Source organism: Lolium perenne, chromosome 3, assembly GCF_019359855.2.
Source record: "Lolium perenne isolate Kyuss_39 chromosome 3, Kyuss_2.0, whole genome shotgun sequence".
In the NCBI taxonomy this organism is placed as follows: domain Eukaryota; kingdom Viridiplantae; phylum Streptophyta; class Magnoliopsida; order Poales; family Poaceae; genus Lolium; species Lolium perenne.
The window spans coordinates 84,456,724-84,469,173 of record NC_067246.2 but is presented as its reverse complement, the minus strand read 5'-3'; the positions used below and the strand labels follow the sequence as shown (position 1 = coordinate 84,469,173).

The following is a 12,450-nucleotide window of genomic DNA, read 5'->3' as shown; positions in this document are numbered from 1 at the left end:
GACATATCGCTTGACTACCACATGATCAAGGAGAAGCCACAAGTCATCCAGGAGTACGAGTGAGGCAAGGCCATCCACCAACAGATCGTCACCAAATTGGAAAGGGCTCTTCGTACAAAGCTGTGAGGCAAGAAGTGAAGGCCGGCTCACATCTGACAGGAGCTCAGGCTTTCAGGAGAGCTTGGCTGCGCAATTTTACAACTAAAATTGATGTTGGCTAAGACCTTATAGTGCCGGTCTACTAAATCAAGCGGCCCTAGAAAAGCCCTGAACTGATATCTCGCTTAGGTTTCGGTGAATGTAATTATAACAAGTCTTGGTTGCCTCATGTCTCTGCATTTTTCATGTGCGTTTGTTTCTACTCCCTCCGTCCAAAAATAAATATCTCAACTTTTTCTAGATATAAATGTATCTACGACTAAAATGTGTCTAGATATATTTGTACATGACAAAATTTAGACACTTATTTTTGGAAGGAGATAGTAGTTTCTATAGATGATGGGGTCTGTCACTCGGTTTATGTGCTTATTTCTAGGACAACATGACCGATTTCTCTTTGCCGAAGCAATGTGGAAAAAATATAGGCATTGTTAGGTATCTGAATCATAGAAATAATTTCTTTGAAGAATTAATTTCATGTTAGCTTTTGAGAAAACAGAGAAAAACATCTACCCTCTCCGATCCTAAGGCCTTGTTTACTTCTCTCATATTTTGGGGAATCTTTGGGGATTCGGAATAATCCCCTTTGATCTTCTGAAATAAACAAGCCTAATGATTATCGGGTGATGGGAGTAAGAGATTGGGCTTAAAGAATGCAAATTTGTTCATAGGAAGATCTTTCAGTGATAGAAGTCTTCAAATTCAAACGAAACCCCCTTGAAGTTTCAAAGTCAGTAACCGCTCTATTTCTGCCGTGTCAATGGTCTCCTGGTCCCACCAACCAGTGAGATGCAAAGACCACGTGGGACCCACCATAACCCCTGAAAATAGGGACACGAAGCTGCCACCGGAGCAGCGGTTCGCCGCGCGCTGCGGCGGAGGGGACGCCGGCCTTCCCTTCCTCCTCCGAAGCTAACCACCACCCACCACCTTCGCGCGCGAAATCTCCCCCCCCTCCCTTTCGCGCCGCCGCCGACCGCACATCCCGGCCGGCAGAGGAATCTACCCAGCTCCGCCGGGACAATCCCCCAGCTTTCGCGGAGCAGGAGGCCGAACCCGGCCAGCTGATCGACCAATGGGCTCCGGCGAATAGCTCGCCGGAACCAGCGCGGCGGCGTCCTGCCCTGTCCCCTCTTCCCGGACCTTCCTCTCTAGTCTCTCCGGCGTCCTGCTCCACGTACCGGCATGATATATGACGAGGCTGAGGAGAAACGCCCGGCCTGAAGCAAGGCCCGACCGGAGCTAGCGTCTCCGGCCCGGCCGTGCTGTTCGTCCATCGGTCTAGTCTGGTTAGTGGTCTCGTTTTCCGCTTAGAGAGAAACCGCGCGTGTCGAGCGGCCGCCGGCCTGCCATTGTCTGCCTTGAGGCGCTCCCTTAGCCATGGGCGGTGCGCGGTGGGCGCCCCTCCTGATCTTCGTCTCCCTCCTGCTGCTCCACGTGCAGGCATGGCCCGGCGCCGCTCCGCTCAACGGCGAAGGTAACTGACAATGCCGTGTGGCAGAGTGCATTTCACGCTGAGAAGATCATTCGCAGCATTCGTGTTTCTTGGTTGTGCCTGGATGATTCGTGATTTCGTGACTGACGGGTATAATCCTGTGCGTGTGTTAGGATTGGCTTTGCTGGAGCTTAGGGCCAGGGTGGAGGGAGATCCCCATGGAGTCTTCGATGATTGGGATCCCATGGGCAACAATCCCTGCAGCTGGTCCGGCGTCCAATGCTCTGACGGCAAAGTGGAGATTCTGTAAGTTAGCGTTTCCCTCTAAACTTTTTTCCTAAATGTTGATTGACATGCCGCCGTATAATCATTTAAATGCCGAATTTGATAGCTTGCTAGATTGTTCAAACCATATATATGCCAAATTTATACTAGTGTTAGTTTCTTTCTTTGTTGAAATTAAGATGATTGCTTGCAAATCATGTTTATCTTTTGCCGATATGATTTCCTAAGGCACTGCATTAGTTATGCATCGTGTACCTTGAGTTCTTATCTCGTCTAATATGCAGGAACTTAACAGGTCGAGAACTAGCTGGAACTCTCGCACCTCAGATCGGAAGCCTACAAGGTCTAAGATCGCTGTGAGTATCTTTCCTATGCTTATCTAATATATCAGGACTTTGTCGAATAAAAATCTCAGATATCAGGAGTTAATTTTTCAGCTCCATTGCAGGTCCAACGCTTAGTCCATACTTCTATATATCTAGCTTATTTGCTTTTTGTTTATTTCTGTCTAGTTTACTTCCCAAGAACAATTTCCATGGACAAATTCCCAGAGAGTTTGGAGGGTTATCTGCACTTGAAGTACTGGATTTGAGTGCCAACAACTTGGATGGAGCAATTCCAAAAGAACTGGGTGCAATGCCACTGCTCAAACAGATGTAAGGCTAATTGCATCATCCTCTATCTCTAATTTGCTTCGTACAATGAAGTACTATTGTATTTCAGATCGCTTCATAATAACCAGTTCCAAGATGGCTTCTATTCTTTCGACATACAAGATAGAGCTGCCAAGCAAGCATGCTGCTTGAGAAGAAAACTAGGTTGCTGGTAAGGGACTATATATGTCTCTACCTAGTGTTACTTTTGTTGTTGCTCAACCTAGCCATCAGATAATCCCAGGCTGCATTTCTGAAAGTTTTCTCACCTCCTAACTGATTTTTGTGATTTAGGCTGGTGTCTATGAATTGGATTTCTTTCAACGGCGTCCGCGGGAAATATTGCACCGATCTACCAAGTAATTTGGCATTTACAGGCTGTAAATTCAACCCTTTGTGTCATGTGTTACACGTCATTGAACATTTACATTTTGTATGTCTGTCAGATCTTGGTGCGCCACACATCATGCAGAATTTGCAGTCCTTTGCAAGTGCCATGAGCCGCAGGCTGCTCCGTGAAGCTGGCAATCTGCCTGCTCTTTCAGGGAATGATCTGGCAAATTCAAAAGAAATCCCGAGACCTGTTGATGTTCTATCTCTAGGGAGTGGTTCATTTTCTGCGTTCCCGAAATCGAACGGACCGTTGCTTCCAGAATCTGTTCAGAATGTTGATCCTGCAACAGTGAAGCAGCTATCTGCAGCAGTAACCCAATCAGCTGACAAAGAGTCATCTGGTGCAAAGTACAGCAAGTGGATTTATGTGCTCATTTTCCCAGCTGCAATATTACTCATTGTTGTGCCAATTTTGATTTGCCGGAAGCAAGGGCATGCATCGATGGGCCCCTGGAGAACAGGACTGAGTGGGCCACTTCAAAAGGCATTTGTAACAGGTAAACAATGGGTAAACACTCTTAGTATGCTATCTGGCTCCATAGCTTAGGAAGTTAATGCATCTCATGACTGAAACTGGAGAAATACATGCAAGGTACCAAACTCTTAACAAAATCATTTTTTTTCCCGCATGCATAGCTTGAAAATACTTCAACAACCTCTGGGTCTTCTGCGATTCAGTATTTAAGATGCGCTAGATCCCTGCATGGAATTGGCACATTATCAATTCGGGATCTAGTGCTTCATATGTATATTTGTTGATATGCCATAGCCCCAGTCCCCAGGTAATGCAGTTTAACATTGTGTAGCTTAATTCTTGCATTCAGGTGTTCCAAAGCTAAACAGGCCAGAACTTGAAGCAGCTTGCGAGGATTTCAGCAACATCCTTAACACTTTCCCTAGCTGTACTGTGTTCAAGGGGACATTATCTAGCGGCGTTGAGATCTGTGTTGTCTCCACTTCCATTTCATCAATCAAAGACTGGCCCAAGAGTGCAGAAACGCTCTTCAGAAAAAAGGTTTATGACTCGGAACATCTTGTAGTAGCCAATTTGAACAACATTTCAATTCTGGTACTTTTCCTAATCACCCCATTCCCTTGTGTAGATAGATACACTGTCAAGAGTCAACCACAAGAACTTTGTCAATCTACTCGGATATTGCATAGAAAATCAACCATTCATGAGGATGATGGTGTACGAGTATGCTCCAAATGGAACTCTATCTGATCATCTTCATGGTAATAAGTTTTACTTACAAATTACCTCCTTTGCGCATAAGCCATAATGTAGATACGTGCCTGCAAACTGAATTACTAACCTCGCAGTCAAGGTGTATGAGCATCTGGACTGGGCTGCGAGGATGAGGATCATCATGGGCATGGCCTACTGCCTCCAGTACATGCACCATGAACTTGAACCACCTGTGGCTGTAAACGATATGCGCTCTGACGCAATCTTTATGACAGATGACTATGCTGCCAAAGTAAGCTATTTATTTGATGGAGTCAGTTTTGTCTTCCTGGGACTGGGAGTTCAGTTAAGGCATGGTTCATTAACCAGCTAAATGGCCGCATCATTACAAAACCATCGATTGATTAAGATGAACATTGGTTTTGCAGATTGCTTATGTTGGCATGTGGAAAGAACTCGCAGACAAAGCGAAAGCTGCAAAGGAGGATGGCAGTAGTAGTCGCTCTGAATCTGCTCCCGATCTCACGGGCAACATCTTCTGCTTCGGCGCGCTTCTGATGGAGATCATAACTGGAAAGCTTCCTGAACAAGACGATCATGAATCTATCTGCACCTGGGTATACATGACAAACTGCGCAATCTCAAACTGTAAACTCCATTTCTGACACACTGCATTGGTACGATTGTGAGTTTTTTCCCCTACCGTGCAGGCTGCAGAGCATCTCAAAGCCAAGAGGTACACCGAGCTTGTCGACGAGTCGCTCCAGGATCACAAGGCCAACGAGCTTGAGGCCGTCTGCGAGGTGATCCAGGAATGCACCGACCCTGACCCGACGCGGAGGCCAGAGATGAGAGACGTCACGGGCAAGCTCAGGGAAGTCCTTGCCATCACGCCGGAGGGGGCGGGGCCGCGGCTCTCACCCCTCTGGTGGGCTGAGCTCGAGTTACTGTCCATAAAGTCGAGCTAGTAGGATGCTGCTGTATATACACCATTTGCTTGGGTGGGCACCAACGTGGTGTGAGTTGTGAAAAATCCCTCTTGATCTTACTAACTGTTCCGCTGTAAACTTTTCCTGAATGTTGTGATCAGCCATGAGAAAAAATGTTGTAACCAACAGTTGTGATGCAACTAATGCACAGATTGATCTTTACTCAAGAGGGGAATACCATGGCATGTACAAACGAGTATTTATTTAAAAACATTATTGGTGTAAAAATTGCACAGAGTGCCTTGTACAAGCGAGTCTTCAGAGTTTAGCAGTTTCTGAATATGGCAACTGATTCAATAGTAATGATGCTAATTTAGGTCCGGCCAATCCATGGTTCAGGTTGTCCATGAAAACTACTACTCCCTCCGATCCCATTTAGTTAACGCAGCGAGTATAAGAATGACGTACTTCAAATATGTTGTTTTCTTGCCTGTCACTGCTGCTGGGTGAAATTGTGCACCAATTATTCACAGGCTTCGCACCCAGTCAATCATGTTAGAGTGTCTCCTATCCACAACCTCCCCAAATTCACATTTACAAATTAACAACTGCCTTGTGCTAATCTAGGTCTTTAGTTTCTGAATATGGAAGCCGATTCAGTAGCTATGATGCTAATTTACGTCTGATCGATGCATGGCTCAGGTTTTCCATGACAACTAATATATTTCAAAGGTTATTTTCTTGCCGGTCACTGTTGCTCCGTTACACCAATTATTCATAGGCTACTACCCAATCAATCATGTTACAATTTCTCCTATCCACAAGCTCACCAATTTCTCATTTTCAGGTGTATTTGTGAACTTAACTTGTGGCAAATCCCGTGCATTGCACATCCGACACATGGCAGGACCGTGACCTACAACTGTACCAACTGAATATACGTTTGTGGTAAATAAAAACCTGATAGAATCATATTGATGCCACGGAGGAACTATGTGCGATCAACACATGGACTGAGCATGCTAACCTTACACATGTGCTGACATGTACCAGTCACATGCTCGGCCAAGGAAAAGTGTGTTTCGTCTACGGCTGAAACGTATGTTGATTGTGTTGACAAAGATGCAGCTGAAACTTCCATGGAAAAGAACAGGCCACGCAGGTTACTGTCTGATTAATGTTGTACATCTGAATGCGACATGATTAATACTGCACTTCCGGTATCAAATTTCAACCAGCCAAATATGGCTCGTGACGTTTGTGGCAGCCTAATTAACCAAGAGCCTAAAATAGGTCAAAAAAGATGTGAACCTTTGTAATAAGAAGAAAACGAGAGAAATATACCACTTGAATGCATATGTGCATGTGTAATTCGAATTCCAGCTGTGCTGAACTGAGAATTCTGTGAGTCAAAAAATCAATGTAAAAGTACAGAATAGATCGCCCAGAGAACCCAGCAGTCACCGTTGTTTAACAGATAACAGGCATCACAGTTTCATTTATGCAGTCCCAGATCACGTGTATGCGCAATGTACATGTTTAGAAGCCTACAAATATATAGATAAAATTGCAGATCAAGAAAAGGTTTACTCCACACACGAAAATGCAGACCACCCAAATAAAAGGCAGGTTGGTATCAGTTGCATCAAGATCACACAAGATTTGGAGCAACTACGGCCAAACTGCCCCAGAAACATATGCTGATCACATGCTCTCGCACTCTGATCTCGGGAAACTGTTGCTTAGAGCATCCCCACTCGTTGGCGCTCCCCACGCCTAAATCCGGACGAAACTACCTCCGGATTGGACGAAATTAAGGCGTGGGGAGTACCGTATTTCCAGTCGTCCACCCGGAGTTCGGCGGATAGAGTTTAAATTCAAACAAACCGCCGTCCCGCGCTACAAGTACGGCCAGTTGATCGGCAAAAGGAGCAAAAGGATCAGCCACAGATCGGCGATCGGAGGGAAATTACACGGAAACAGGCTCGTCGGCAGTCCCGGCCGGCACGGCTTCGTCCGACGGACCAGTTTCCTCACACGTCGTGGCCGAAGCGGCTGCGGCGGCGGATGATGAACCAGCGGCAGTGGACGTCGAAGCAGCCGCAGTCGACGAGGTAGATGGTGAGGCAGACGAGGTAGGAGCCGGCGGAGACGACGAAGGACTGGCCGGAGTGGCTCGGAGGATGTCGTTGCGGTGGCCCTGGTACCAATTCCTCGTCTCCTCGTCCATCAGTTCCATGTCGCCGCCGCCCATGAGGAACGCCAAGTCTGTGTTCCTCTTCTTCGCCGCCGCCGTCGTCTTCAGCAGGGCGATCCGGACGCCTTGGTTGGCGAGCATCTCCCGCCACCTGCCGTCGAACTTGTCGTTCCTCCCGTCGGCGTGCGTCCTCAAGTCGGCCCAGCACTTGTCGATCGACGCCTTTGCATCCGTCGGGCGGGATTGCCCGTCTTTTGAGCTCTTTGAGCTTCTTACGCCGAGTTCAGGGCGCCCTTCCGCCGCGCTTGCCGCCGGAGCGTCGGGGTTGTACTGCTCGGTCTTGCTCTTCGAGAGGGTCGTGCGGACTTCCTTCCACTTCTCGCAGTTCTCGAGGCGGGCGTAGACGTTGAGGAACTTAAACTGCAGGCCGGTGTCGTCCGTGTACATGTCCAAAGCTCGGCGCAGCTGGGAAAAAGAACACGGCGATACGGGTCAGCTAACGACGATGTACCTCGGTGATGCGGGGTCGACGGAGCATACCTTTTGCTCCAAGTCGTGGCCGCTGATCGGCCGTTTCTCGCACTCCTCCTGTATGCCGTGCCATTTGTTGCACGCCGTACGCATGAGCCCCAATGGGTGGCCATTGCCTTGTCTCCCGGAACACGTTCATGTTCGTCTTCTTGAAGTAGGGATCGACGAGTTTGCGCTCCTCGTACGCCTGCTTCACTCGAAGCCAATATGTGTCGAACGACTGATTGGCCCCGATTATGCCGTTCGTGGACACGGTCATCCAAGCTTCGGCGAGGCACTCCTCTTCCTTCGGCGTCCATTTGATACGCGCGGTTCGGCGGCGGCGAGTCCTTCTTCCTCTTCTTCTTCCCCTTCGACAGGTTGGCGGCGGATTGAGTTGGCTCTTCTTCTTCCTCGCCTTCTTCTTCGACGGCTTGGCTTCCGTCGGCAACATCCTCCCGATGCTCGTTGCGCGCCGCCACAGCTGCCGTCGCCCTCGTCTCCTCTTGCGTGAAGAACCCCGGGCACGCAGCGGCGGCGGTCATGAAGAACCCCGGGCTCGCAGCGGCGGCGGTGGTGCCGGAGGTGATCATCTCGTGGATCTCCTCTTCGTTCGGCGCCGCCATCGCACCGAACGTGAGCGGCCCTCGTCGCAGGGCCGGCGAGGTGCCCTCGAACAGGCCGCCGCCGCCGACGTCAACCTCGGGCGGCGACGGTGTGGGCTTGGACGGTTGGACGTAGGCGCCCTCTTGGAACACGGCAGTCGGCGACGGCGAGTACAGCGAAGGCGAGAAGGAAGACGGGGAACTTGTTGTACCTTGCGTCGGCCATTGGCCGGGGAACATGCCGCCGCTATAGGCCATGCTGATCAGCCTCGCTTGTTCCTCCTGGGCCGCCTCCGCCGACCTCTTGGCGGCGGCTCTTTTCACCCTCTCCGCCCTGGCGCTTGTTTCCACGTCGCGCCGTTGCTCGTCCGCCGCCCACTCGGCGTTCGACATGCCCGGCGGCTTCGTCTTCTTCGCCCGCATCTTCCTCGCCGGCGCCTTCGGCGGCATTGTGGTGGACGAGAAGACGAGGAGGAGAGTGGTGGTGGACGAGAAGACGCCGCCAGGAACTGGAGCTGGAAGACGAGGAGATTGGGGGATTTCGGCGGGAGAGAATGGGGATATGCAAGCAAATTGGAGGGAATGGGGATATGCAAGCAAATTGGAGGGAAAATCGACAGGATTTGGTTTTCCAGTCGCCGCCTACGCGGGTCCACACGCCGTTTCGCGCCAAAATCTTTCGTCCGGAGTCCCCGAGCGCGCCCCGGGGGGCCGGGGGTGGCGTGGGCTCGCCGGATGGATTAAGGGCCAAATCCGGACGAAAACGAGGAACCGGGGGCGCGACTGGGCCGAATTTCGCCGTCCGGATGGAAAAAACGTCGCTCGGGGGCCTCGTCGGGGGGACGAGTGGAGATGCTCTTATAGAAACCTAACAGCTTGTTGTACAGATTAGAAACATCCACCGTGATGACCACATGCAAGCTCAGAGATAAGTGGCTCTCTAAACAACACCTCATCAATTTCATATCTTGTTGTAGAAGCCAATCGTGGTTGCCACTCAAAAACTATTCACATAATGCAAAAGCAGTTCCCAATTCACATCATGAAAGACACATGTAATAATTGCACGGAGAAGGGTCAGGGCGATGGCAAAGCTGAGTTCAGAACAAGCCAGTGATCCTACAAATAGCATCAGAAACCACAGCCATCCAACAGCAGTACCTGGTTTATTTTTAGGCAGCCTGTTCCAGCTCCGGCGGAAGGGTGAGTCCTGGCCTCATGTCAAGAGGAAAGCTCTAACCACCGTACACTCTCTTCTTCTTCTCCTTCCTCATTTGATGATCCAAGGAGACCGGCCGCTTCTTGGTTCCCACCCAAACACAGCGCGCTCTCTCGCCCTTCACCTCTCCTCCCTCTCCCTCCTAGGGAGGGAGGAACACAGAGGCAAGAAGTGGCGCAGAGTAGACGCCTGTGAAACATTACCCTCCAATTGCTGCTGTTGCGCCAAATAATTGAGCAGGATGGAAAGGAAGGCCACAATCCTCATGAACCGGTACGAGCTCGGCCGCATGCTCGGGCAAGGCACCTTCGCTAAGGTGTACCATGCACGCAACCTTGCGTCCAACCAGAGTGTCGCCATCAAGGTCATCGACAAGGAGAAGGTGTTGCGTGTCGGCATGATTGAGCAGATCAAGCGGGAGATCTCCATTATGCGCCTTGTTCGCCACCCCAACGTCGTCCAGCTGCATGAGGTCATGGCCAGCAAGAGCAAGATATACTTTGCCATGGAGTACGTCCGGGGCGGCGAACTCTTTGGCAGGGTAGCCAGGGGCCGGCTCAAGGAAGATGCTGCAAGGAAGTACTTTCAGCAGTTGATAGGGGCTGTAGACTTCTGCCACAGCCGTGGTGTCTATCACCGCGACCTCAAGCCGGAGAACCTTCTCGTGGATGAGCATGGAAATCTCAAGGTGTCTGACTTTGGGCTGAGTGCCCTCAAGGAGTGTCAGAAGCAAGACGGGCTGCTGCACACGACATGTGGCACACCTGCATATGTTGCACCAGAGATAATCAACAAGAAGGGCTATGACGGAGAAAAGGCAGACATATGGTCTTGTGGTGTCATACTCTTTGTTCTGCTCGCCGGCTACCTCCCGTTCCAAGACTCAAATTTGATGGAGATGTACCGAAAGATCAGCAGAGGAGATGTCAGGTATCCACAGTGGTTCACTTCTGATGCCCGGAAGCTTCTACCCAGGCTGCTCGATCCAAATCCAAACACAAGGATCACCATGGACAAGCTGATTGAGCACCCCTGGTTCAAGAAAGGGTACAAACCAGCAGTGATGCTGGGAACGCCACGTAGCTCGAACAGCCTCAATGATGTCCAGGCTGCTTTCAGCACTGACCACAAGGAGGCAGAAGAACCAGATAGCCCTTTGAAGCCAGTGAGCTTGAATGCTTTTGACATCATCTCCCTTTCCAAAGGATTTGATCTTTCAGGCTTATTTGAGCAGAATCAAGAGCAGAAGGCGAGCTCGCGGTTCATGACCCATAAACCGGCGTCAGCAATAGTGTCAAAGCTGGAGCAGATAGCAGAGACAGAGAGCTTCAAGGTGAAGAAGCAGGACGGACTGGTGAAGCTGCAGGGATCCAAAGAAGGGAGGAAGGGGCAGCTTGCGATCGACGCGGAGATCTTCGAAGTGACGCCATCCTGCTATGTTGTTGAGGTGAAGAAGTCGGCAGGGGACACACTGGAGTACGAAAGGTTCTGCAAAAAGGACCTGAGACCTTCGCTCAAGGACATCTGCTGGAGCACGCAGGCAGAGGAAAAACTTCCATCACTACCACCTCTAACTCCTTCCTCTAAGTCGATCACAAGAAATGCCATTTAAGTGCAACCTCATTGGAGATGCAATTACAATCCGTTGTCCCCTCTCTTTTTTCCCTCCTTGATAAAGAGCCGAGACTTTGTTCACTTGAGCATCAAGCTTCAGGGTTCTTCGCTGATCTTTCTGCAGTTTCCCCTTTTTCAGTAGCAATTGTTGAGCATGGATGTCCTGCTCTTTCACCAACAGAAGCACGGAAAATGACAGTGACATCCCTCCAGTGTTGCTCCAGGACAAGCATATCATCGCCTGCAGAAGACATGAGTTAGGGAACTACAGACATTATAGGGTACCAAAATCCACAAATAAATGGGTAAAACAAATGAAATGCTAACTGATACAGCAAAAAATAATAAAACAAAGGATGTGCAAGTAGTTTTATATGATAGATCAGTGTGGCAGACGGCACATAAGAAATTCACCGTGTCATATTTCCTGTATTATATCTCGCGGCTTGAGCACAACTTACTTGTCATGATGTTGCAAGTAAAATGCATACGCACAACGGGAATTTGCTGGTGAAGGAATAGATTTTAAATTGCTCAAAGATTATTCATCTATGTGTTATGTTGGAATGTAGTAGTAGATAAAGATAAACCATGGGACCATGTAAAGTGTAATTTGTTGATATATATACCTTCATATCAAGTTGCTTGTACAAAAAAACACCTTCAGCTAGACCCCATAGCTGCACACACACCACACCACCACGAATGAACGCTTCTTGTCAAACAATTCAGATTAAACCATTTTCAGCAGAAACAAGACACAACCAACTTACAGATAATCAAAATCATGTGAAATATAGAAGGTGACAGCAAGAGGAGTCAAAGAAGTAGAGATCTTTTGAAAACATTTCGTTCTAATTGACGAACCAGTTGACATAACTAACAGCAGACCTCCACATTGATTCTCAAACTGCATAGTTACATATATATTGTTCATACGTCTTAATTATTGTTTTATTTGCAACAGATCTAAACCAGGAAAGGATATTAAATCAAACTTATCAGACGTGATTGCATTTCAGAAGTCTATGAGTATCAAGACTCCAAGTAGATAACCTGCTCAAGCAGCAGTTCTAGTAACAACTTGTTCTTAACTAAGCAAAACAAAATCCACGACACACAGTTCCATCTGCCGTGATCACTCAAATAACCTAGAAAACAAGAAGTAATTAAATGCGCACTGAAATGCTATGGCACATATGTAATCACGGAAGCAGATCATTTTTATACCAAAATCAAGAGTAAAGTTGCCTCCCAGGACC

General features: G+C 48.8%; 2 protein-coding genes across 2 annotated transcripts; both read left to right on the top strand.

Annotated features, from left to right (window-relative positions):
• The first annotated feature begins 983 nt into the window (after positions 1-983).
• Positions 984-5,331, top strand: LOC127341756 (protein MALE DISCOVERER 2). Its single transcript, XM_051367684.2, has 12 exons — positions 984-1,636; positions 1,768-1,900; positions 2,164-2,235; positions 2,392-2,535; positions 2,603-2,704; positions 2,827-2,891; positions 2,979-3,422; positions 3,750-3,940; positions 4,029-4,161; positions 4,249-4,406; positions 4,543-4,731; positions 4,825-5,331. Exons 1-12 carry the CDS (start codon positions 1,540-1,542, stop codon positions 5,080-5,082), a joined length of 1,986 nt encoding a protein of 661 aa, XP_051223644.1. The 5' UTR covers positions 984-1,539; the 3' UTR covers positions 5,083-5,331.
• A 4,178-nt stretch (positions 5,332-9,509) lies between these two features.
• LOC127341757 (CBL-interacting protein kinase 5) lies at positions 9,510-11,303 on the top strand. The gene has a single exon (XM_051367685.2). The coding sequence runs from the start codon at positions 9,816-9,818 to the stop codon at positions 11,184-11,186; it is 1,371 nt and encodes a 456-aa protein (XP_051223645.1). The 5' UTR covers positions 9,510-9,815; the 3' UTR covers positions 11,187-11,303.
• Positions 11,304-12,450: the final 1,147 nt, after the last annotated feature.